Below are 23,960 nucleotides of genomic sequence, written 5' to 3'. Positions count from 1 at the left end.
TCAGAAGTTCATGCAACTTAGCAAGGCCCTGTCTCACAATAAAAAATAAAAAGGACTGGGGATGTAGCTTTGTGGTAGAGCACTCCTGGATTAAATACCCAGTACACCAACGGAAAAAAGAAGGAAAGAAAAGAAAACTTTAAAGGCTGGGAATATGGCTCAGTGATAGAGTACTTGCCTAGCATGCATTAGGCCCTGGGTTGGACACCCAGTACACACAAAAAGAAAAGAAAAAAAAAAAGCTTAAAAAAAAAAAAAAAGAAAGAGAGAATCCTTTAAAAGAGAGTTATTAAATAACAGATGTTTTAAATAACCCATTCATTTTTATGGAATCTTTAGAATTATTTCAGTTATTGAAAAGACTGCCACTTTATATTTTACCCATTCTTGTGAATTTCTCAAAGTATTCCATATTTTCTGCTTTCTAAAATAAGAAATATAGTCTTTTGTTATCACAAAAATTTTAACTCATTATCATTCTCTTATTAATACATTACCTCCCACAGCTATCATTTCTTGTGGTGAAAACAAAGTACACTCTCTTAGCACTTTTCAAATGTGTAATATATTTTTCTTAACTATAGTCACATGGTGCACAACAGATCTCTTGATTATTTCTCCTAACTGAAATTGTATATCCTCTGACCAACATCTCCCAAATTCCTCCAATATCCAAACCTCTGTTCCTGTAAGTTTTACCTTTCACATGTAAATAAATGAGATTATGTAGCATTTGTCTTTTTGTGCTTGGCTTATTTCATCTAATATAGCACCCTCCAGGTTCATCTAAGTTGTTGGAAGTGACATAATTTCATTTTTCTTTAATGCTAAATGGTATTCCATTGTGTACTACATTTTATTTATCCATTCATCCACCGATAAACATTTGGTTGATCTCTATATCTTGTTTATTGTGAACAGCAATGCAATATTAATTGCTGGATCATATGGCATATGGTAATTTTTTTTTTTTTAAGGGAGACAGGGTCTTGCTATGTTACCTAGGCTGGCCTCAAACTCCTGAGCTTAAGCAATCTTTCTGCCTCAACTTCTCAAGTAGCTGGGACTACAGGCACATACCTCTGTCCAGAACTGGTAGTTTTAGTTCTAGTTCTAGTTCTAACTTTTTAAATAAACTCCATACTACTTTCCCTAATGGCTGATCTAATTGACATTCCCATAAATAGTATACAAAAGTTCCCTTGGGTCTATATCCATACCATATTTTTTTAAAAAAGGTACAAAAAACACAAAACAAGTTACATGGAATGTAAATATCAAACAAACATGGAAAGAAGTCCAACCCCCCACTGAGTTGTGAGTGGGATGGGATGACTGACGTTTTCTCATGCATTCCTGATAGTCCCAGAATGCCCTACCCCTTTATTGGGAAGGGACCTACTTTCAAAACTTCAGACTTCCATTACAATGAATTAGGGACCATGAGGACCATTATGTTTACCTTTACTAGAAGTGATATAAACCCTGAAAGTGTGGGCCACTGAGGGCAAAATCAGATGGCAAAAAGTGCAGTCCCAATCAAAATAGTCTTAAAAGATCCCTCTGTCTTTCCACATCAGAGACAATACCCCCTAAGCCCAGAAGCAAAAAAAAAGGGGGGAGGGGCTTATTAAAGACCATTCAGAACCTCAAAAGGCAAAAACTTCTAGTGCCCTGCAATAGTCCATGCAACACACCCATTTTAGGAATTCAAAAACCTAATGAGGAATGGCACCTAGTCAAGGACCTCAGAATAATTAATGAAGCAGTTGTTCCCTTCCACCCTGTAGTTCCTAATCCGAATACTCTATTATCCAAGATTCCAGCAGCTGCTGCTTGGTTTACTGTGTTAGATTTAAAAGATGCCTTTTTCTGTTACCCCTAGACTAGAATCGCAGTATCTATTTGCTTTTGAGGAACCAGATAGCTAATCTCAATTAACCTGAACAGTACCCCAAGGATTTAGAGATATCCCTCACCTGTTTGGCCAAACCCTAGCTAAGGACTTAACAGAATTCAGAGATAAAACATCTGTTGACTGTCCTCTAATATGTAGATGACATACTTTTATGTGCCTCCACTCAAAAAGAATGTCATGAGGCCACTATAAAACTTTTAAACTTCTTAGCTGATAAGGGTTATAAAGTCTCAAAGAAGAAAGCTGAATTATGCCAAAAACAATTCAATATTTAGGATTACAGCTATCTCAAGGAACCTGAAAACTAGGACAGGAAAGAATAACTCCCAAAGGACAATATCCTCTACAGCAGATCATAAGGCAACTTAGAGGCTTCCTAGGGATAACCGGATACTACAGGCTTTGGATTCCTGGATATGGAGAATTAGCTAAGCCTCTTTACAGTCTCCTCAAAGAAACACTATGCCAAAGCCTTTAAGGCACTGAAAGTTCAGTGCCTTACTCCAAGCTCCCGCCCTCAGCTTACCTACTGAAAACTTTAACCTTTTTGTCACTGACAGAGGAGGAACAGCCCTGGGAGTGGTCACAAAAAAGAAGGGACCTGCTCAACAGCCAGTAGCTTATCTCAGTAAGGACCTTGATTTAGTATCTTGAGGATGGCCACACAGTTTGAGAACAGTAGCAGCAGTAGCCCTACTAGTCCCTGAGGCAATCAAAATCAACCTGGGAAGAGATCTTATTGTCTACACCTCCCATGATCTCTCAGGGATTTTAAATAGGAAAAGAGGACTATGACTCTCAGACAAGCGCCTTTTAAAATAACAAACCTTGCTTCTAGATGGACCCATAACTCTTTTTTTTAAAAAAAGAGAGAGAGAGAATTTTTTTTTAATATTTACTTTTTAGTTTTCGGCGCACAACATCTTTGTTTGTATGTGGTGCTGAGGAACGAACCCGGGCCGCACGCATGCCAGGCGGGCTACCACTTGAGCCACATCCCCAGCCCTCAAATAAACTCTTGCTCTAATCTAAACCCAGCCACCTTCCTCCCAAAGAAATTAGAAGGAAATCCTGAACATGACTGCCAACAGGTCCTAGCTATAAATTACTCAGCCTGGAAGGACCTTCAAAACCTTCCCCTGTCCAATCCAGACCTCACCATGTTCACAGATGGGAGTTCCTTTACGGAACAAGAAGAAGACAAGCTGAATATGCTGTGGTGACTTTATGTGGCACCATAAAGGCACAATTTTTGCCCCCAGGCACAAGCTCACAGCTAGCTAAATTGACAGTCCTAACAAGAGCACTTGAACTAGGGAAGAAACAAAGAATTAATATTTACACTGACTCTGAATACGCCTATCTAATCCTACATACACATGCAGCAATTTGGAAGGAAAGAGGATTTCAAACAACTGGGAGAACATCCATAAAGAAATACTACTATGAGGAGATCTTGAAACTGTTAGAAGCTGTTCATTTATACAAAGAGTTAGAAGTAATTCACTGTCAAGGACATCAAAAAGGATAGATGAAATAGCACAAGGCCACAAAAGCAGATCAACAAGCCAAAAAAGCTGCTAAGGGAACTTTACAGATGATAACCTTAGCCCCTTTGATATGGACAGGAGGAAACAGCCAGGCATTATCTAAAGGAGTACTCTCTTACCCTCTGGGTGGATTCAAATGGAAGATAACAAACTATTTACCTGCTAATTCCCAGTGGATGATTTTACATATCCTACACCAATCTTTCCACCTGGGAGAAGAAAATACTCCCAAATTAACCTGAGAGATATTTGAAGAAAAAAATATTTCAAAGACCATCCACCAAATAGTAAAGCCTGTGAAACATGCCAAAGAAATAACCCACTTAATTCTGCCAAGAATCCCCCAGGATTACAAAGGACACGACAGTTCCCTGGGAAAGACTGGCAACTTGATTTTACTCACATGCCCAAGAGCAATGGATTCCAATATTTATTGGTTATGATAGACACTTTTACTGGGTGGACTGAAGCCTACCCCTCCCAAACTGAACAGGCAAGAGAAGTAGTAAAAGCCTTATTACAGGAAATAATTCCACAATTTGGACTGCCCTGCAGCCTACAGAGTAACAATGGAGCAGCTTTCAAGGCAACTGTCACTCAGGGGATATCCAAAGGCCTCGGCATCAAATACCATCTCCACTGTGCATGAAGACCTCAATCCTCAGGAAGGGTAGAGAAAACTAATGACATCTTTAAAAGACATCTAAGAAAACTCACTCAGGAAACCCACTACCCATGGCACTACTCAGAATTAGGAACACCCAAAAAACATTAGGGCTCAGCCCATTTAAGCTCTTACAAGGGAGACCATTCCTAAGGAATGATATCCTTAAAGATCAGGAAACTGCAGATCTAGTGATTCATCACAAAGTTGGCCAAATTTCAACCTGAAATTTGTCAATATCCCATATCTGAGCCAGTTTTCCACCTCTATATGAGCCTGGAGATCTAGTTATGATCAAGACCATACTTTCAAATTCCCCGAATTTAAACACTATTTGGAAAGAAACTTTTTCTGTAATCTTATCCACCCCCTCTGCAGTAAAAGTGCTGAGATAGGAGAACTGGATCCATCACTCTTGTATTAAAGCCTGCCATACTGAGTGGATAGCCAAAGAGACCTCTCCTTCCCAGGGAACTGAGGAACAACAATATCCCTGCACTCCAATAGATGACCTAAAATATCTCTTTCGCTGAGACAATGACCACCCATCACTCAAATGGCCCTCCAGCCTACTGCTTCTCAATCAGACTTCTATCACAGACCACTAGATAGACCCGATTTTTAAAGAGGGGAACTCCAAACTGTTTGCCCCATACTGCCTCCTTCCAGCTCGAAGAAGTCAAAGCAGTCATCCAGAGTGGTTGTCATCCTGTTTCCTTACAGCAGTAAGGAGTTCCTAAAATTAGAGGGGTGAATGAAGCCAGATTCAAAGATAGGTGTAGTTAGTGTAGTTAAGTAAACTAGTCCCCTTTTCCTTGGGGGGGTGTGTCTTTTTTGCTATCCTTTAATAAAGTCTTTCACTTTCCACTCCACACTTGCCTCAGAGTGCTTCTTTGGTGCTACACTTTGGCATTCAGGGAAATAAGGACTTGTCACGGTAAACGGTGGTATCAACAGGCTACCAGCTATGGCCCCCTTCTCCCTCCAGGGAGAAGTCGATATTAGCCCTTTTTAAATAAACTCTGCTTTGTATGCTTGCCTCAGCGTACTTCTCTAATGTTCAAATTTCAACATGTGAGGAAGCAGGACTCATCATAGATAACCAGTGGTGTTGGGTAAACATATAACGGCAGCAGCATCCCAGAGAAAAACCCCAGCATGGCTTCTAACGACCTCTTTGTTTCTTTCACTGGCGCGAAACGTTCCTGCCAGCACCAATGTTCAAATCCTGCTGGTAGGAAGCTTTAGCCCCAATTAGAATTAACTTCTTGGGCTCCGGAACTGACATATGGAAGAGCTTGCCAATAAACGGGCGACCTGTTATCTACCTCAGCCCTGCGACCTCATCTTAGACCTATATAAACACACAGCCTTTTGTAATAAAGCGGAAAACTCTTTGGTAATCTGTGTCATGTGGTGCGGCATTTTTCCAGTCTTACAAGTGGTACCACTGGTAGGACTGCAAAATGATACAACCACTATGGAAAGCAGTATAGAGATTCCTTAGAAAATTTGGAATGGATTTTGACCCAGCTATCCCACTCCTAGGTTTATACCCAAAGGACTTATAATCAGCATACTACAGTGACACAGCCACATCAAAGTTCACAGCAGTTCAATTCACAACAGCTAAACTATGGAACAACCTAGGTGCCCTTTAACAGATGAATGGATAAAGAACTGTGGTATATGTACACAATGGAATATTACTCAGCCTTAAAGAAGAATAAAATTGTGACATATGCAGGTAAACACATGGAACTGGAGAATATTGTGCTAAAAGAAATAAGCCAATCCTAAAGAACCAAAGGCCACATGTTTTCTCTGATATGCAGATGCTAATTCACAATAGGAGTGGGAGAACAGAGGTATTTTGAACTAGATAGAGGGGAGTGAAGGGAGAGGAGGGGGAATAAATACAACATTATTACCCTGTGTACATATATGATTACATGAACTGAATAACTCTACATCATGTACAACCATATGAATGAGAAGTTATACTCCATTTATGCATGATGTGTCAAAATGCATTTTACTGACATGTATAACTAATTAGAACAAATTTTAAAAATTAAAAAATTAAATTAAATTAAAAGTACTAGGGATGGGCTGGGGCTGTAGTTCAATGGTAGAGCACTTGTCTAGCATGCGTGAGGCACTGGGTTCAATCCTCAGCACCACATAAAGATATTTTTTAAGTACTGGGGATATAGTGCAGTGTAAAGTGCCTCTAGGTTCAACCCCCAGCACCACCACCACCCTTCCACACACTCACACACACACACACACAAAAAGAGTTACAGCTGAATGGAGACAGGATAAGACAGGGCCATTCCATATTATAAAACTTTGAATACTGTTTGACTTTTATATTAAATTTTTTTGTTAAAATTTATAGTTATATCTTCCTCCCCCAAAACCCATAACCCCAGTCTATTCATGAGAAAAATGTCAGAGAAATACCAATTGAGGAACATTCCACAAAATGTATTTTTCCACAAAATGTATTCTTCCCAAGGTTATTAAAAGTGAGGAAAGTCTGAGGTTCGGTTGTAGCAAGGAAAAGCCCAAGAAAACATGATTTTTTTTTTTCCATTGATGTATTACAGTTGTATATAATGATGGGATTTGTTGTAACATTCATACAAGCATACAAAATAACAATATAATTTGGCCAATATCATTTCTCAGCATTTCCCCCCCACCATCTCCCAACCCTGATCCCTTTCCTCTACTGATCTCCCTTTCATTGTCATGAGATCTCCACATCCCACACCCCTACCGTTCTTTTTTCCCTTTAGCTTCCACATATGAGAGAAAACATATAATCCCTGACCTTCGGAGTTCGCTTATTTCGCTTAACATAATAGTCTCAAGTTCCATCCATTTTCCTGGAAATGACATAATTTCATTTCTCTTTATGCTGAATAAAATTCCACTGTGTATATATACCATATTTTCTTTATCCACTCATCCATTAATGGACACCTAGGCTGTTTCCATAGTTTGGCTACTGTGAATTGTGTTGCTATAAACATGCCTGTTATCATTATGGTATGATTAATTATTTTCGATAAATACTGAAGAGTGGTATAACTGAGTCATATGGTGGTTCCATGCCTAGTCTTTTGAGAAAGTTCCATGATTTGCATAGTGATTGTACTAATATACAATCCCAAGAACAATGTAAAACTATTCCTCTCTCCACATCCTTTCCAGCATTTATTACTGTTTGTATTCTTGATGACTACCATTCTGAACTAATGTGAGATAAAATCTCAGTGTAGTTTTGATTTGCATTTCCCTAATTGCTAAAAATGCTGAACATTATTTTATTTTTGTTGGCCATTTGTATTTCTTCTTTTGAGGAGTATAAGTTTAATTCACTTGCCTCTTTTTTTTAAGACATTAACCTTTTTTATTAATTTTTTATTTATATGAGACAGTGGAATGCATTATAATTCAATATATTACACATATAGAGCACAATTTTTCATCTCCTGGTTGTAAACAAAGTATATTCACACCAATTTGTGTCTTCATACATGTACTTTGGATAATAATGTCCATCACATTCCACCATTATTTCTAACCCCATGTCCCTTCCCTTCCCCTCCCACCCTCTGCCCTATCTAGAGTTTGTCTATTCCTCCCATGCTCTCTCCTCTCTACCTCACTATGAATCAGCCTCCTTATATCAGAGAAAACATTCAGAATTTGGTTTTTTGGAACTGGCTAACTTCACTTACCATTATCTTCTCTAACTCTATCCATTTAACTGCAAATGCCATGATTTTATTCTCTTTTATTGCTGAGTAATATTCCATTGTGTACATATGCCACATTTATCATCTATTGAAGGGCATCTAGATTGGTTCAATAGTTTAGTTACTGTGAATTGTATTGCTATAAACACTGATGTGACATTTACCTTTTTAAAAGAAATTTACATCTATAGGGCTGGGATTGTGGCTCAGTGGTAAAGTGCTGCCTAGCACATGTGAGGCACTGAGCTTAATCCTTAGCACCACATAAAATACATAAATAAATAAAGGTACTGTGGCCATCCACAACTAAAAAAAAAATATTTTAAAAAAAGAAATTACATCTATAAATTAAATCTCATTTGAGTTTTGGGGGGAGGGAAGAACAATAGTTCCATTTTTTTATTTCTTTTTTTTTCAGTTTATTATTTTTAGATATACATGATAGTAGAGTGTATTTTGACATACTAGACATACATGGAGTATAACTTTCCTAATTAGGATACCATTCTTATGGTTGTACATGATATGGAATTTCACTGATCGTGTACTCTCATATGAATATAGAAAAGTTATGTCCAATTCATTCTACCATCTTTCCTAATTCTTTTTTTTTCTAGAAAATTTTTTTTTAATACTTATTTTTCAGTTCTTGGCGGACTCAACATCTTTGTTTGTATGTGGTGCTGAGGATCGAACCCGGGCCACACGCATGCCAGGCGAGCGCGCTACCGCTTGAGCCACATCCCCAGCCCCCATCTTTCCTAATTCAATTCTCCCTTCATTCCCATTGGTCTAAACCAATGAAATTCTATTCACCCTTCCCCACCTGTTAGTGTGTTAGCATCCACATATCACAGAGAACATTTAGCCTTTGGTTTTGGGGGATTGGCTTCTTTCACTTAGCATGATGGTCTCTAGTTCTATCCATTTACCTGAAAATGCCACAATTTCATTCTTCTTTATGGCTGAGTATTATCCCATTGTGTACATATACCACATTTTCTTTACCCATTCACCTGTTGAAGAGCATCTAGGTTGGTTTCATAGCTTTGCTATGGTGAACTGAGCTGCTGAAAACATTGATGTGTCTGCATCACTGTAGTATACTGATTTTAAATCCTTTGGGTATATGCCAAGGAGTGGGATAATTGGGTCAAATTGTGTTTCCATTCCAAGTCAATATATAAAAAAAATGTTCAACACCAATTAGAGAAATGCAAATTAAAACTATACCAAACTTCCATCTCATTCCAGTCACAATGGCAATTATCAAGAACACAAGTAACAACAAATCCAAATCCTGGCAAGGATAGCGGGGAAAAGATACACTCACACATTGCAAGTGGGACTGAAAATTGGTACAAAGACTCTAGAAAGTAATTTGCCTATTTATTTATTGGGTTATATTTGGTTTTGTGATGTTAGATTTTTTGAGTTCTTTATTTGTTCTAGATACTAATCGCCTGTCAGAAGAGTAGCTCGCCAAATTTTCTCCCATTCTATACGGAGAAAATTCTCTTCATACTCATAATTGTTTCCTTTGCTCTGCAGTAGATTTAAATTTGATGTCATCCCATTAAGTAACTCTTGGCATCATTTCCTGAGCTTTAGAGGTCCTACTGAGAAAGTTGTTGTCTTTGTCTATATGCTGGAGTGCTGACTCTACATTTTCTACTGGGAGTTGCATAGATTCTGGTCTCTAATTCCTTTTGAGTTGATTTTTGTGTAGAGAGATAAGGGTTCAAAGCCAGAATCAGTAATTTCACAAGGCGCTAAGTAACTTAGTAAGACCTTCTATTGTCTCAAAAAATAAAAATAAAAAGGACTCGGAATGTGGCTCAGTGGTTAAGTGCCCCTAGGTTCAATCCCTGGTACTAATTAATTAATTAATTAAAATTAAAAAGGTTAAGGATGTGGTAAGTACCCCTGGATTCAATCCCAGGTATTCAAAAAAACCCTCTTATTCCTGATTTGATAGATGCACACCATATTCATGTGCTAAAATACCACAGTAAATCCCATTAAAATGTACAATTAATATGTGTTAATCGAAACAATAAATGTAGGGCCAGGGTTCTAGAAGTAGATCAGTGATAGAGCCTGTAACTAGCATACAAAATATCATGTGTTCAATGCCTAGTACTATCTAAAAATTATACACTTTATACACACACACACACACACACACACTTTCTTTAATTTTATATATCTAAATAATATCTAAAAAATGTATACCCTTTTTATAAAAAAAAAAGAATATGGCTATTTAGGTTTGCAATGCCTAAACAGTAAATTAATTTCATAATGAAAAATTATTGTATATTTTTTCTTCAGATCAATCATTGGGTGTAAGGTAAAGGTCATAAAATGAATATTAAATATCTGGTCTGATATTATATTTTATAGTTTAATGGAAATCTATGAATATACAGTTAATTTACAGTAGCCAACAGAAGATATTATGGAATAGAGATTATAATTTGAATTACATGTAATATTTAATGCATTATTTTCTATATAAAAACTGACAGAATGGCTAGGCATGGTGGCACATACCTATAATTCCAGCTCCTCAGGAGGCTGAGGCAGAGGTAGGAGGATTTCAAGTTCAAGACCAGTCTAGGTAATTTAGCAAGAGTCTGTCTCAAAATAAAAATTTTACTGAATGCAGTTCAGTGGTAGAGTGTTGAGAGCCACAGCCGAAGGGGCCCCAGCAAACTTTCAGACTGCCAGCTGATGATTGGCTCACAGCGGCCCCAGCAATATCTAGCTGATTGGCTCCTCTGCGGTGATGCTCATTGGAGATGCTCATTGAGCTGTTCCCCCCACCCCCACCCTTTCAGACTACCAGCTGATGATTGGCTCACAGTGGCCCCAGCAACATCTAGCTGATTGGCTCCTCTGTGGTGATGCTCATTGGACTGTTTCCCTGCCCTTTCAGGCCACGGAGCTGCTCATTGGGGGACTTTTTTGGCTCCGCCCACACAACCCAGCCAATCGGACTCAAGAACAGGAGGATTGTGGGAGGTGGAGAGGCTGGTGGTTGAGGGAGTGGCTTGTGGGAAGCCGGTGGTGGCAGTTGGGCTCTGAGGGTTTTTCCTGAGGAGCTGTTTTGTTTGGCATGTGTGGTTCTAAAAATAAAGTTAGTTTCTTTTGACAAGTGGCTCCTGAATTGTGCCCAGCCAGACTGCAGCAATAGAGCATCTGCAAATCATGTGCAAAGTCCTGGTTCAATAACCAGTACCTCAAAAAGAAAACTGGTAGGGGCTTCTTATTCTGGGCCCACTACCCATATGGTAGTAGACTACTAATTATAACTAGAATACTACACCCAATCTTTAACTATAAGTACTATGCAAGTAGCTTTCCAAACTCAACTATGGGGAATTAAAAATTCATGAAAAGTCTTTTCTGCACTTGGGCAAATCCATTTAATACCAATGGTTAGGTAGAGGTTACTGGGTGTAACTCAAGTTCTTAAGAAAAACAGTATATTTTTTAACCAGCACAGACATTTTTACTCTAGAAACAAATGAAAAATTTTATCTTGGTCTTCTCCCTTTAAGTGTTTAGGGTATGTTATAAATATTTAAAAGCTGTGATTTATAGCTATAAGATCTAGAAGCTATGGAATGAAGTAATCTGCACCATATAATATATTTAGCACAATAATGTTCATCACAAAGATGCATATGGGGGGACGTTTTGGTGGAAGGTGAAAAATGTACTTTCTGGAGAGCTGAAGAATATGAAGGTATTAAAATACCAATATTTCTGAACACACACACACACAAAAAGAGAGATGGGGGGGAGTGGGGGAGGAGAGAAAGAAAAATCCTTCCTATAAGATTGTGATCACACCCATAAACTCACAATGTTTACTTTGGTACCTGAACAAAAAAAGATTGCCAAATTTTAATCTAGATACAGGAATAGCAATTTATTCTAAATTTCTTACCCCAAAAAAAAACTAATTCTGTATATACTTAGAAATATTTTGAAATCATTCTTTAACCCCTGATGAAATGGGTGACTCAAACTGGGATCTTTAACTGATAATAATGTCAATAAGTAGAAGACAGTTGGGAAAAGGGATTTCTCAAAGCTTCACCCCACATATTACTAGCCAAGTGCAAATAGAAAAATGAGCCATTACAATGGAGTCATCTAGTAACCACCTCAACCAAATAATCACTAACAATAGGATAACCTGAATATAGTAACAGCATCATTAATAATAAAATAATCTATCATATGCCTCCTGATGAGATGCAATATAAAATATACTTATGAAGTATGTTTACCAAACTGCTTAATCTGAATTTACTCACATCTTTAAGCCTAACTTCCAGTTTACAAAAAAAAAAAAAAGGATAAATATCACAATGAAACAATTATTTTAAAATTATGAATATAAGAACATCTACAAGATAAAACAGGTATGTTAGACTGTTACCTTCAAAAAGTCAATGTCATATAAAGAAAAGTAACTGAGATAGTTCCAGATTAAAATACAGTGTGATTGGGGTAAAAACAGGGAATTGGGAGGAACTGAAAGAATCTGTATGTATGGACTAGCTACATAATTAATTTCTTAAGTGCTTTAATGTCACTCTGGTTATGTCAGAAAATGTTCTTACTTTTGGGAAAAGAAAGCTGAAAAGTTAAAGAATAAGGTGTCATAAAGCCTGAAATTCAAATCATTCAAATGATTCAGCACATAAATACAATATTAACAGTCATTGAATCTAGGAAGGAACTCTACACATGATCATTGTATTATTCTTTCAACTTTTCTTTATGCTTAAAATTTTTATAATAAAACTTTTTTATGCAAAATACAGAAGTAACTTGAAATCTTTTTAAAACTTCATCTTTCCTTTCACCCTCCTGTTTTTTACAGTCTAAAAGGGAAAAAATTAAGTTAACTTTAGTATTGTGTAGTTAGGCTGGGACCCTGACAGTGATGAGGTTGATTCAAATTCTTTACACATTAGTTATGCAACTAGGAAAAACTTAGCATCTTTTAATCTGAAAACATTGAGGCAATAGCATGGCGCATGGCAAGCACTCAATAACTACTTTTCATTCTTCTACCAAACCCAATATTTTATTTCCTATAATGATATGGTTGAACATACACTGACTTCACAAGCATCTGCCTCAAACCGTTAAAGGTTGGGTGGTTTGCTTATTTACAGTAATTAATTTTCCAATATTAAAGATTTAACCTAAACATGGGCCTCTCTGGTGAGAATATAAAATGGCGCAGCCACCATGGAAAAATAGCTATGGGAAATAGTATGGCAGTTCCCCAAAATATTAAAAATAGAATTACCATACAATCCAACAATTCCACTTCTGATTATACATCAAAAAAAAATAAAGACAAGAATTCAAACAGATTATTTGTACACCCATGTTTATAGGAACACTCACTATTCACAATAGCCAAAAGGTAGAAGCAATCCAAGAATCCACCAAGGAAGCCAGGCACAGTGACACACACCTGTAATCCAAGCAACTGAGGAGGCTGAGGCAGGAGGATCCCAAATTTGAGGTAAGCCTCAGCAATTTACAGATCCTATCTCAAAATTAAAATTTTTAAAAAGGTCTAGGGGTGTAGCCCAGTTGTAGAGCACTCCTGGGTTAAATCCCCAGTACATTATTATTCTTTCAACTTTTTTATATGCTTAAAATTTTTATAGTAAAAAACTTATACAAAAAAAAGTCTACTAAGGAATAAATGGATAAACAAAATGTAATATATACATAAAACAGAACATTATTCAGTTTTAAAAAAGAAATTCTGTTCGGGTACAGCAGTGCAAGCCGGTAATCCCAGCTACCCAGAAGGCTAAGGGAGGATGGCAAGTTCAAGGACAGCCTCTGCAACTTAATAAGACCCTGTCTCAAAATGAAGAATAAGAAGGGCTGGGAGTATGGCTCAACGGTAAAGCACTCCTGGGTTCAACCCCCAGTAAGGAAAAGTTAAAAATTCTAAGGAGTAAGGGTGGTAGCTCAGTGGAACAGCATCTACTGGGTATACATGAGGCTCTGGGTTCAATCCCCAGTACCATCCCCCCAGAAAAGGAAATTCTGACACATGATACAAACATAAATAAACCCCTTTTGCGGGGAGTGGTGGGGCATTGGAGATTGAACCCAGAGACAGTTAACCACTGAGCTACATCCCCAGCTATTTTTATTTTTTTATTCTGAAACAGGGTCTTGCTAAGTTGCAGAGGCTGGTCTTCCTGCCTCATCCTCCCCAGTTGCTGAGATTACAGGCAGATTCCACCATTCCAGGCTTAAATCTTATATTAAGCTAAGGAAAATATGCAAGTCACAAAAGGACAAATGCTTCATGATTCCACTCCTATAAGATACCTAGAATAATCAAATTTACAGAGAAAGTAAGTAGAATACAGATGGCCATGGAGAGTTATTCTTTGAGTTTGGAGCTTCTGAGTTGCTAGAATTACATGCGTGCATGTACTACCGTGCCCAGCTTGTATATATGTTTTGTGTGAGACCAGGTCTCATTGTGTTGGCCAGGCTGGTCTCAATTGAAGATTCAAGTGATCTTCCTGGCTCAGCCTCCCGCCAAGTAGCTGGGACTACAGGAATACACTATTACACCTGGCTCTCTTTCACTTTTTGAAATAAATATATGCTGTTGAGATTTTTTAAGAATTAGTTATATGAGAGAAAAAAATTCAGTTCTGGTTATTTTTTAAGTGAAATAATGGTTACAAATATGCCTTAAAATACCAGAGCAAATAAATGAAAATAAGTAGGGGTGATGAAACAATAATAGTAAAATGCTGGTCAACTATTGAAACAGTATGATAAACATACCCAGAATTCACTACACTGTTTTGACTTCTTCTGCAGTAAAATTTTTCATGATAAAATATTAAATATTTTTCAATCTATAATTCAAGAAAAATACAACAGAAAGCTTAAAATACCTTAAGTTTTAACACACTTCACTGTTAGATAGAAAGATTGAAAACCAACATTCCTCATGAATGCCTACAATATACAAGGTTCATAAAATTCTATCAACCATCCTGTAAAAAAGACATCCCATATAACAAATATATATGGGCTCAAAAACTGTTAAGTGGCCAGGCTTAGTGGCACATGCCTGTAATTCCAGTGGTTCGGGAGGCTGAGGCAGGAGTACCTCTAATTCAAAGCCAGCCTCAGCAAAAGCGAGGCACTAAGCAACTCAGTGAGACCTTTTCTCTAAATAAAATAGAAAAAAAAGGGCTGGGGATGTGGTTCAGTGGTTGAGTGCCCCTGAATTCAACCCCCAGTACCAAAAAAAAAAAAAAAAAGAGTTAAGTGATATTGGGCATGTATGCCTGTAATCCCAGCTACTTGGGCTGATAAACCAGCAGGGTCACAAACTCAAGATTAGCATGAGCAATTTAGTGAAACCCTCTGGCAAAAAACATAAGGCCTGAGGATATAGCTCAGTAGTAGAGCATTTGTCTAGCATTCACAAGGCTCTGGGTTCAATCCTCAATACCATAACTTTTTTTTGTTTGTTTGTTTAGTTAAATGACCTGAACAATATAACACAAATGTGAGCAAGCCAAAATATGGCTAAAATTCAAGATCTCCTTTTAGAAAACATACCCAAACAGGGACTGTGGCTCAGTGGTAGAGCACTTGCCTAGCATGCCTGAGGCACTGGGTTGGATCCTGAGCACCACATAAAAATAAACAAATAAAATAAAGGTATTGTGTCCATCTACAACTAAAAAAATATAAAAAAAGAAAAGAAAACATACCCAAAAAATGGGGAGAAAAAAAACAAACTCAGTCTTAGCTAGGAGATAATGCAACTATAACCTGAAATATAATGTATAAAGACAGAAAATTGATGATGAAATGGTAAATGCCTGGGTATAATGGAAGAGAGAGAAAGAATCTAATTTATCCTGCCATAAGCCAGAAGGGTCCAGTAGAAGCACTGGGAAAATAGAGGGCAGAATACCTACATGCAAACATTATTCCTAAGGAAACAAGAGAAGTATGGTCTCCTGCAAAACCGAATCATAGTTGTTCCAGGCTCCCAGGCATTCCTCAGAGAAAGACAGAGAGATGAAATGTTAGAATGATAAGAGGGAGACTTGAATGAAAATTCATGAACTGAATAGAGAGACCTGTAGTTTTCTTTACCTACCAAGCACTAGAATCCTGCCATCAAAACTCATTACCTCAGCCAACCCCCCTGCTATGGACAAAAGTATATCTTCCCAAAATTCATAAGTTGAAGCCTTAATGCCAGATATGACTGTGTCTGAAGACAGTGCTTTTAGGAGGTAAGATTAAGAGAGGTAATAAGGATGAGATTTTATTCTAATACAATAGGACTGACAACCTTCTAAAAGGAAGAGAAAGCAATCTCTCTCCACAAGCAAGCACCAAGGAAGTCCACAAAGGCAAGAAGGCAGACATCTACAGGCCAGGAAAAGAGCCCTTTCTAGAACCCATCCACAGGAGCACACTGATATCAGGCTCCTAGGCTCCAGAAATTTGAGAAAATATATTTCTGTTATTCCACCTACCCAGTCTATGGTATTTTGTTATGGTAGCCTTAGTGACTGGGACACTCCTCCTCTCCCCATCATTCCACCCACACAAGGACAGAAAAAGGGAAGGACCTTTATCTGAAGAAACTGAAAGTTTTCTTAGCTACCACCCAAAGGATAAACATAAAAACTTGGGGTCATTCATCACTAAGCCTTGCTCATGAATGCCTATGAGCTTTCAAACAATTTTGATAGCTTTCTCTTAAATATGAAAAATTAAGGATAACACAGATCTAAAGAAAGCCTCTAAAAGAAAGAAGCCAAAATAAATAAGAAAAAAAAAGTTAAAAGAACCAAAAACTATGCAGGGAACAGAACATTTCAAAGAAACTATAATTAACATCGTTGAAGAGATAAAAGATTCTGAACTTATGAAAAAGGAACAAAATGCTATAGTACTGGAACAAAAACACAAGAGCTCATTAAAAAAAAAAAAAAATTGTTAAGCTAAAATCTTAAAATCCAGTGAAAGGATTGAAATTTCCCAGATAGAATAGACAACTTTTTAAAGATCAGACGTTTCAACATCAACATTAGAAGCCAGGCAATAATGAAACACCATCTTTAAACTTCAGAGGGAAAATGATTTCCAATATAGAAAACTCTCAACAACCAGTCAGGTATGAGCGTAAAAATACAATTCCCAAAAGGGTACTTCTTACACACCCTTTCACTTTACTCCTAATAGAAAAATAAGGAATTACAATATGAACCAAAAGAGGGGCTGGGGATGTGGCTCAAGTGGTAGCGCGCTCGCCTGGCATGCGTGCGGCCCGGGTTCGATTCTCAGCACCACGTACAAACAAAGATGTTGTGTCCGCCAATAACTAAAAAATAAATATTAAAAAATTCTCTCTCTCTCTCTCTCTCTCTCTCTCTTTAAAAAAAAAAATGAACCAAAAGACAGGCAAGAGATCCAGAAAGGGCATTCAACAAAACTGAAAGAAATTCCCAGAATGTCACTCAGCTAAGGAAAGTCCCAAGGTGATAGTTATGCAGCAGGCCTTAAGAGTAAACAATCCAGACAGAAGCAGGAAGGACATCTACAGAAGGGATGTCTACAGGAACAAATGGAACTGATAAGTTTATCTGACAGCTTTGCCCATGTGGAAAATTGTACTGAGAAGCATTTTATGGAGCTGTTGGAAGATACAGAAAGAATTTGTCAGAGAAAACTAAACAAGTGAAAAAAAAAATTGGACATGAAATACAAAAGATTACACATACACACACACAAAGGAATCATATCCAACTATTCTCTCAACAGTGACAAATATTTGGTTATTAAATATATGTATATATATATATGATGAAAACTCTAAATATGGATTTAACCCAAAATTGTGAAATAATATTAGAAAGATGGGGGAGAATATAGCTGAAAATGTTCAAATATTCATTGTTTTAAAAATCACTAACATTCACATACCCCAAATCATTCAATACTACAAAAAGCCTCTATTTTCAACATTGTATTCAACGAGCCTACACCAGTAAGCCTAGCTTTCAAATTTTCGATCAGTGATCCTTTACTCTGTCAGGACTGACCCATCTTTTAATTTATTGATGAGATTAAAAAATTAAAAACCATGCTTCAGACTGAACATTTACTAAATGGCTTGCCAGGTCCATTCATATATGCACTTTCGTTCAATCCGAACACTTTGTTAGAATATAACCAATATAAAAATAAAGCTGTTCTAATGACTTTTAAAAACTCTAAATATATAAGTACAGGAGCTTAATAGTTTAGTAAAGTTGGGAGTGGCCAGTTCTTCTGGGAACTACATACATCAATTTTGTCTTTTGTTGAGGGAAAATCTATTTTCCTTCTTTAAATATCATTAGAGCTTACTTTAGTTCTGACTCAAGATTATTGAATCGAGCTGGAGTTGTAGCTTGGTGGTAGAGCACTTGCACCACACACACAAAAAAAATTATCATTGAGATACTAAAAAGCAAGCTGGGCGTGGCAGCACACACCTGTAATTCCAACAGGTCAGGAATCTGAGGCAAGAGGATTGTGAGTTCAAAGCCAGACTCAGTAACTTGACAAGGCCCTAAGCAACACAGCAAAACCCTATATCTACATAAAATATTTTTAAAAGGCTGAGGATGTGGCTTAGTGGTTAAGTACCCCTGGGTTCTATCCCCAGTATCAAAAACAAACAAAAAATACTAAAAAGCAATGTTTTTCTTTGATTTTTAGTTTTTTCTCAAAACAACAGCATTTTTAAGTAAATAAATAGATAAAATAGCATTTTTGTACAAAAAAAGATTACAAAAGTTAATATCTAGTCATTCCTTAAAAAAATCCATTTAGGTTGTGGGAAAAGCCTAATATAAAAGCTATCATTGTTGGGGCTGCGGTAGTGGCTCAGTAGTGGAACACTTGCCCAGCATGTGTGAGGCCCTGGGTTCAATCCTCAGCACCACATATAAATAAATAAAATAAAAGACCCATTGACAACTAAAAAATATTTTTTTAAAAGTTATCCTTGTTTATATTTAGGCTTAGAAATGTAAGCGGTAGCACTTAAAGAGAATTCTGGGCCTAGCATGGTAGCTCAGGTTTTTAACCCTAGGGATTCGGGAGGCTGAGGCAGGAGTATCTCAAATTTAAAGCCAACCTGGACAACTTAGTAAGCCCCTGTCTCAAAATAAAAAACAAAAAGGACTGAGAATGTAGCTCAATGGTAGTGTACCCCTGGGTTCAATCCTCAATACCAAAAAAAAAAAAGAAGAGGAAAAAAAGATTCTAAATGTAATTTAAAACATAAAAATTTTGCTTTCACAGTCATTTCACTTTTTTTTTTCCTGGTAATTGAGATTGAACCAAGGGCCTCACACGTGCCAAGCAAGCATTATACCCTTGAACTATATCCCCAGTCCTTTTTTTTTTTTTTTTTTTCTGTTCCAGGGATTGAACTCAGGGGCACTCACCACTGAGCCACATCTCCAGCCCTTTTTTGTATTTTATTTAGAGACAGGGTCTCACTGAGTTGCTTAGCACCTTGTTTTTTGCTGAGGCTGGCTTTGAACTTGCAATCCTCCTGCCTCAGCCTCTAAGTGTACACCACTGCACCTGGCCAGTGCTTTCATTTTTGATACAGGGTCTCACTAAATTGCCCAGGCTGGCCTCAAACTTGCAATCCTACTGCCTCATCTCCAAGTAGCTGAGATTACAATCATGCACTACAGAGCCATTGAATTTAAAGGACATCTGTTTACACCACATGTTAAGTCAGAATTTTTTTTTAAATGCATGCTTATTTATTTTCAGCCATTCCAATATCCATATGCACTTCCTCAGAGAATTTATGAAGCAAATGCACAATTTACACACCACAAGTAAGACTGATACCAAGCCACATTTGGATAAACTTCCAGGCACTTAAATTTTATACTTAGGGATTAAAACAAATAGCTTTAAAATATTAACCACTTAAAATTCCTAAGTAAACTCTATCTTCCAAACTGCTTTTGTAGAAGCAAACAATCTCCAGAAGTGAGAGATCTTTACTCTGCATCAGAATACCCGATGGCAGGTTTGACTTGGATGTCAAAGCTTTGCTATGGACAAAAAAAAAAAAAAATTTGGAAAGTAACACTGTTACTACATACTCATGTATAGCTTTTTAAAAAAATTACTGTGAAAAATAAGCCATTCTACTTAAAACAGCATTTTTCATGATCTAAGCGACATCAGATCAGCTATGCTAAAACTGCCTGCATTTCATTTTTTGCTAAAAAAAAATTTCTTTCATAACACTGTAGCAACATATATTTATAATAAATATCATTTCAAACTTTGAGTTTTAAGTTTGTAATCACAGATTTACTTCCCAACCAATCTGCATGTTGTACTACTCTGTCAAATCATTACATATCCACCGCTAAAAGGACCACCTATTTTAAAGAAATAGTATCTTGAAAAACTATGAAAAGTCAACATTCAAAAGCAAAAGTGTGTCTCAAAAGGACGCCTAAGAATCTGCCTTTTTCTTATGCTAAAACATTTTGTAACCACTTGATGTGGCCAAAACACGTCAAAGCTCCTGATTTTTATTATTTGCTGCAGAAAAAGAGGATATGGCTGAAAATTCTTCTGAAGAGTGATATTTCAAATAGGACCACTCAAAACACTTAAGAATACGGAGTGGAAAGGAGGGTGGAGGCTGGGTACCTTATGAAACAGCACACTTGGGGCCCTGTACACTACCTCACTTCCCTAATAGGGATGAAATGCTCAGGCCTCTGGTAGCTTCCAGCTGACGCCAATGCTCTCCACACCCCTTTTTTTGACAGGATTTTCTGGTGTCGGAGGTTGGGTCAGAAATACAAATCCCTGCGATCACATCTAAACAGTTTAGTTATCAAGCATCTTTTAAAGACCGAACCCTTCTCGTTTGTTCCTATCTCCCTCCCTAACTAAGCATACCTAGAAGGTCCTCCAGACCGATTTCTACAAATGCTGCAGCTCGTTAACTGGGAGGAAAAACCATATAGAGTTTAGGCCATTCCCCTCTCTGCCACCAAAATTACAGGCTCCATTTCCTGTCCCCTTGGGGACTGCAAAATCGCCCGAGAACCTGACGCCTCCCGCCAGTCCAGACTGGCGCCCGCCGCGGCCGCGCTCCCCCTTCCCGAGCCCCCAGCGCTTAAGGGTGGCGGGGACCTGGGCGTCCCCTCCCCTCCCCCGCGCGAGCCAGCACCCACCTCGCGGCAGCAGCTTCACCTCCCCGTTCTCCTCCCGGGCGGCCCCGCCAAGGCCGTGCCTCCTCTTCTCCTTCTCCCGCTTTTCCTTAGGTCTGCGTGGCTTGGCGTTCGCCGAGGAAGCGGCGGCCGGCAGCAGGAGATGGTGAGGCTGGGCGTGCAGCAGCGTAGGAGGGACCAGCAGTTTGCGCGGCACCGGCTGAGACAAGGAAGCGGAGGCTGAAGAGGGGACCGCCGAGCCCGCGGAGAAAGAGAAACAGCTCCGAGAAGAAGACGGAGATGGGGTAGCAGAAAGAGCAGAGAAGCTCCAAGACGCGGGGCTGCCATAGCTCTGAGGCGAAGGTGCCACGGGCGGCTGCAGCTGCCTGCTGTTCCCGCCGCTACCCCCTTCTCCGTTCACTCTCCGCGGCGCCTTCTTCTCCTCAGTCCGGACCTTCTTTGCGGACAGAGAACCCGGTGGGTCCCGAGAGGAAGACTGAAGCTTGCCAAATGGTTCTTTCTCGGAAACGACAGAGGCGGAGGCGGCGGCGGCGCCGTGCACTGGGCTCGGCGGTTCCGCCATCTTGCGCTCCTGTTGTATTTACTCTCCTCCGCTCCCTGGCGCGAGGCACGGGGCGGGTCCTCTGCCAGGGGCGGGGCGGGGGCGGGGCTGCCGGGCCACCGGCCGGGTCTTTCATAGGGTGAGACACACTGAGGGATCCATCTAGAATCCAATCAAAGGTGCGGGCATAAAGCGAAGGGTTGGAATTGCCAAGCGGACTTGCTTTGGAGGTCAGAGCTCCGCGGGGTGCGGCTAGTAGCAGGGGGAACTGCCGGAGGGGAGGGTCTCCGACTGTCGCCTGAGTGAACTCGGGTGCCCTGTGAGAGTGTCTGGGACACTCTGGACCCCAAATCTGCCCCGACCGAGGGCGTGTTTGTTCCCGCCTCGAAGACTTTGTTGCAGTTGTACCACTTTCTCTTCCTTTTTCCCCCGGCGTGCCTTTCCCTTCCTGCCTCTGCGCGTTCGGAAAGCTGGTTTTCGGGGATGCTTAGCTCAGGGAAGTGTTGCGGAGAAATAAATCCTTTCTTTTGTTAGTCGGTAGTCAATTGATGGGAGGGGCTAAAAAAACACTTAATGTGGTGACAAGATGTATTACTATTGCTAAGATCGTGAACGCTCGTGCTTTGAGGGAAGATAATGTCCTATGAACAGGATACTTCCTTTCTTTCGGATTACTTCCGAGCTTGAAGGTAAGATATCCATCCCCTGGGTTTGAAGACTCTTAAAATTGTGAGTGGTCCCTTAAAGGTTTTAATTTATTTTTTTTTTTTTTGGTTTTTTTTTTGGGGGGGGGGTGTAATTGTACCTTAAACTCATCAAGAAAATGCAGTATTACTAAGTGTTTGAAAAAAAAAATTAAGCTTCTGTATTTTATTGTGTAGTAGAGCGGAGTGTTCCATACTTTGTAAGCGGGTGCTTTGATTTTTGGATTAACAAGTAAGGAAGTTGGGGAGACGAGTTACAATACAGTTGTAACCATAGCAAAGAGCATGCTTTTAACTCTTAGATGTCATAGGACGTCAGAAAGTCAAAAGGAATGATTGTAAAAATAAAAGTAGTCAACTCAGTGGGCCATAGAGAAGAAATTTTATGATTCTAAGAGGAGCCCTAAATTGCATAGGCTTTCTGGAAATGCTTAAAAGTAACTTTTAAGGAATATCCATTCTTGCGACCTCAGAAAGTTGGAATTCTTTACTTCTGTTTTCTTTCTTTTCCCCCTTGAGATTTGGGAAGGAGTAGTCAAATTTTAACATTGATTTATGGGTATATTTAATTTTAAGTACCTAAAATTTTTACAGTAATGAAATATTTAATACCTTTAATACATAACAGTAAAAACTTTGTAATTGGAATTGACTGGCATCAGATATCTTCATCAATAGTAGCATTAGTGGGAGAGTGAACAGAGAGGATAGGTAGGACTGGAAATCATCTGCCAACTCAATGGGGTTGTGACCTTACGCTGGCTTCACCTGTCACGACCTGTTTTCTTATCTGTTGAATGAGTAAATTTCATCCCATGATCACTAAGTTCCCTTCCACAGTCTAAACTTACGCAGTTTTGAAGAGGGTTTTCAAAATCACACTGAAATCATTGTAATTAAAATAATTTCTTAGCCAGGTGCATTGGTGCATATCTGTAATCCCAGCTTGGGAGTCTTAGGCAGAAGGATCACAAATTGAAGGCCAGCCTGGGCATTTAGCAAGACCCTGTCTCAAAATATAAAATAAAATATGGCTGGAGTGGGGCTCATTGGTGCACACCTGTAATCCCAGCAGCTCTGGAGGCCAAGGCAGAAGGATCAAAAGTTCAAAGCCAGCCTCAGCAATTTAGCAAGACCCTGTCTCAAAATAGAGATTAAAATGAGCTGGGGATATGCTCAGTGGTTAAGTATCCCTGGGTTCAATCCCTGGTCCAAAAAAAAAAGTGCCTGAGAATGTTGCTAGATGGTAGACTGACCCATGAGTTCAATCCCTAGTACTGTACTGCAAGTAATAATAAAAGTAATTTATTAATTGTTGGCCCTCCTTATCTAGAGAAGTATCTCATAAACATTAAGGTATGCCTTGAATCTTGTACACTCATTTATCTTCTACACTGAAGTCTTAAAAATCTAACTTCTTAAAGGTGCAACTAAATGATACTCTTATCTGTGTGAATTTGTTACTCCTTGCATAATAGTACACTATAC

General features: G+C 38.7%; 1 protein-coding gene across 1 annotated transcript in view; it reads right to left on the bottom strand.

Annotated features, from left to right (window-relative positions):
- The window catches only part of Rsbn1l (round spermatid basic protein 1 like), a 75,806-nt gene extending 54,006 nt beyond the window's left edge, over window positions 1-21,800 (bottom strand). Inside the window, exon 1 of the mRNA XM_076835008.2 lies at window positions 21,231-21,800. Within this exon, the coding sequence (XP_076691123.2) occupies window positions 21,231-21,789 (559 nt within the window). The 5' untranslated portion in view covers window positions 21,790-21,800. The remainder of the gene's footprint in view (window positions 1-21,230) is intronic.
- Window positions 21,801-23,960: the final 2,160 nt, after the last annotated feature.

The sequence above is a fragment of the Callospermophilus lateralis genome, chromosome 1, assembly GCF_048772815.1.
Source record: "Callospermophilus lateralis isolate mCalLat2 chromosome 1, mCalLat2.hap1, whole genome shotgun sequence".
Classification (NCBI taxonomy): Eukaryota; Metazoa; Chordata; class Mammalia; order Rodentia; family Sciuridae; genus Callospermophilus; species Callospermophilus lateralis.
The sequence above is the reverse complement of the archived record's forward strand: the minus strand, read 5'-3'. Positions and strand labels throughout refer to the sequence as shown.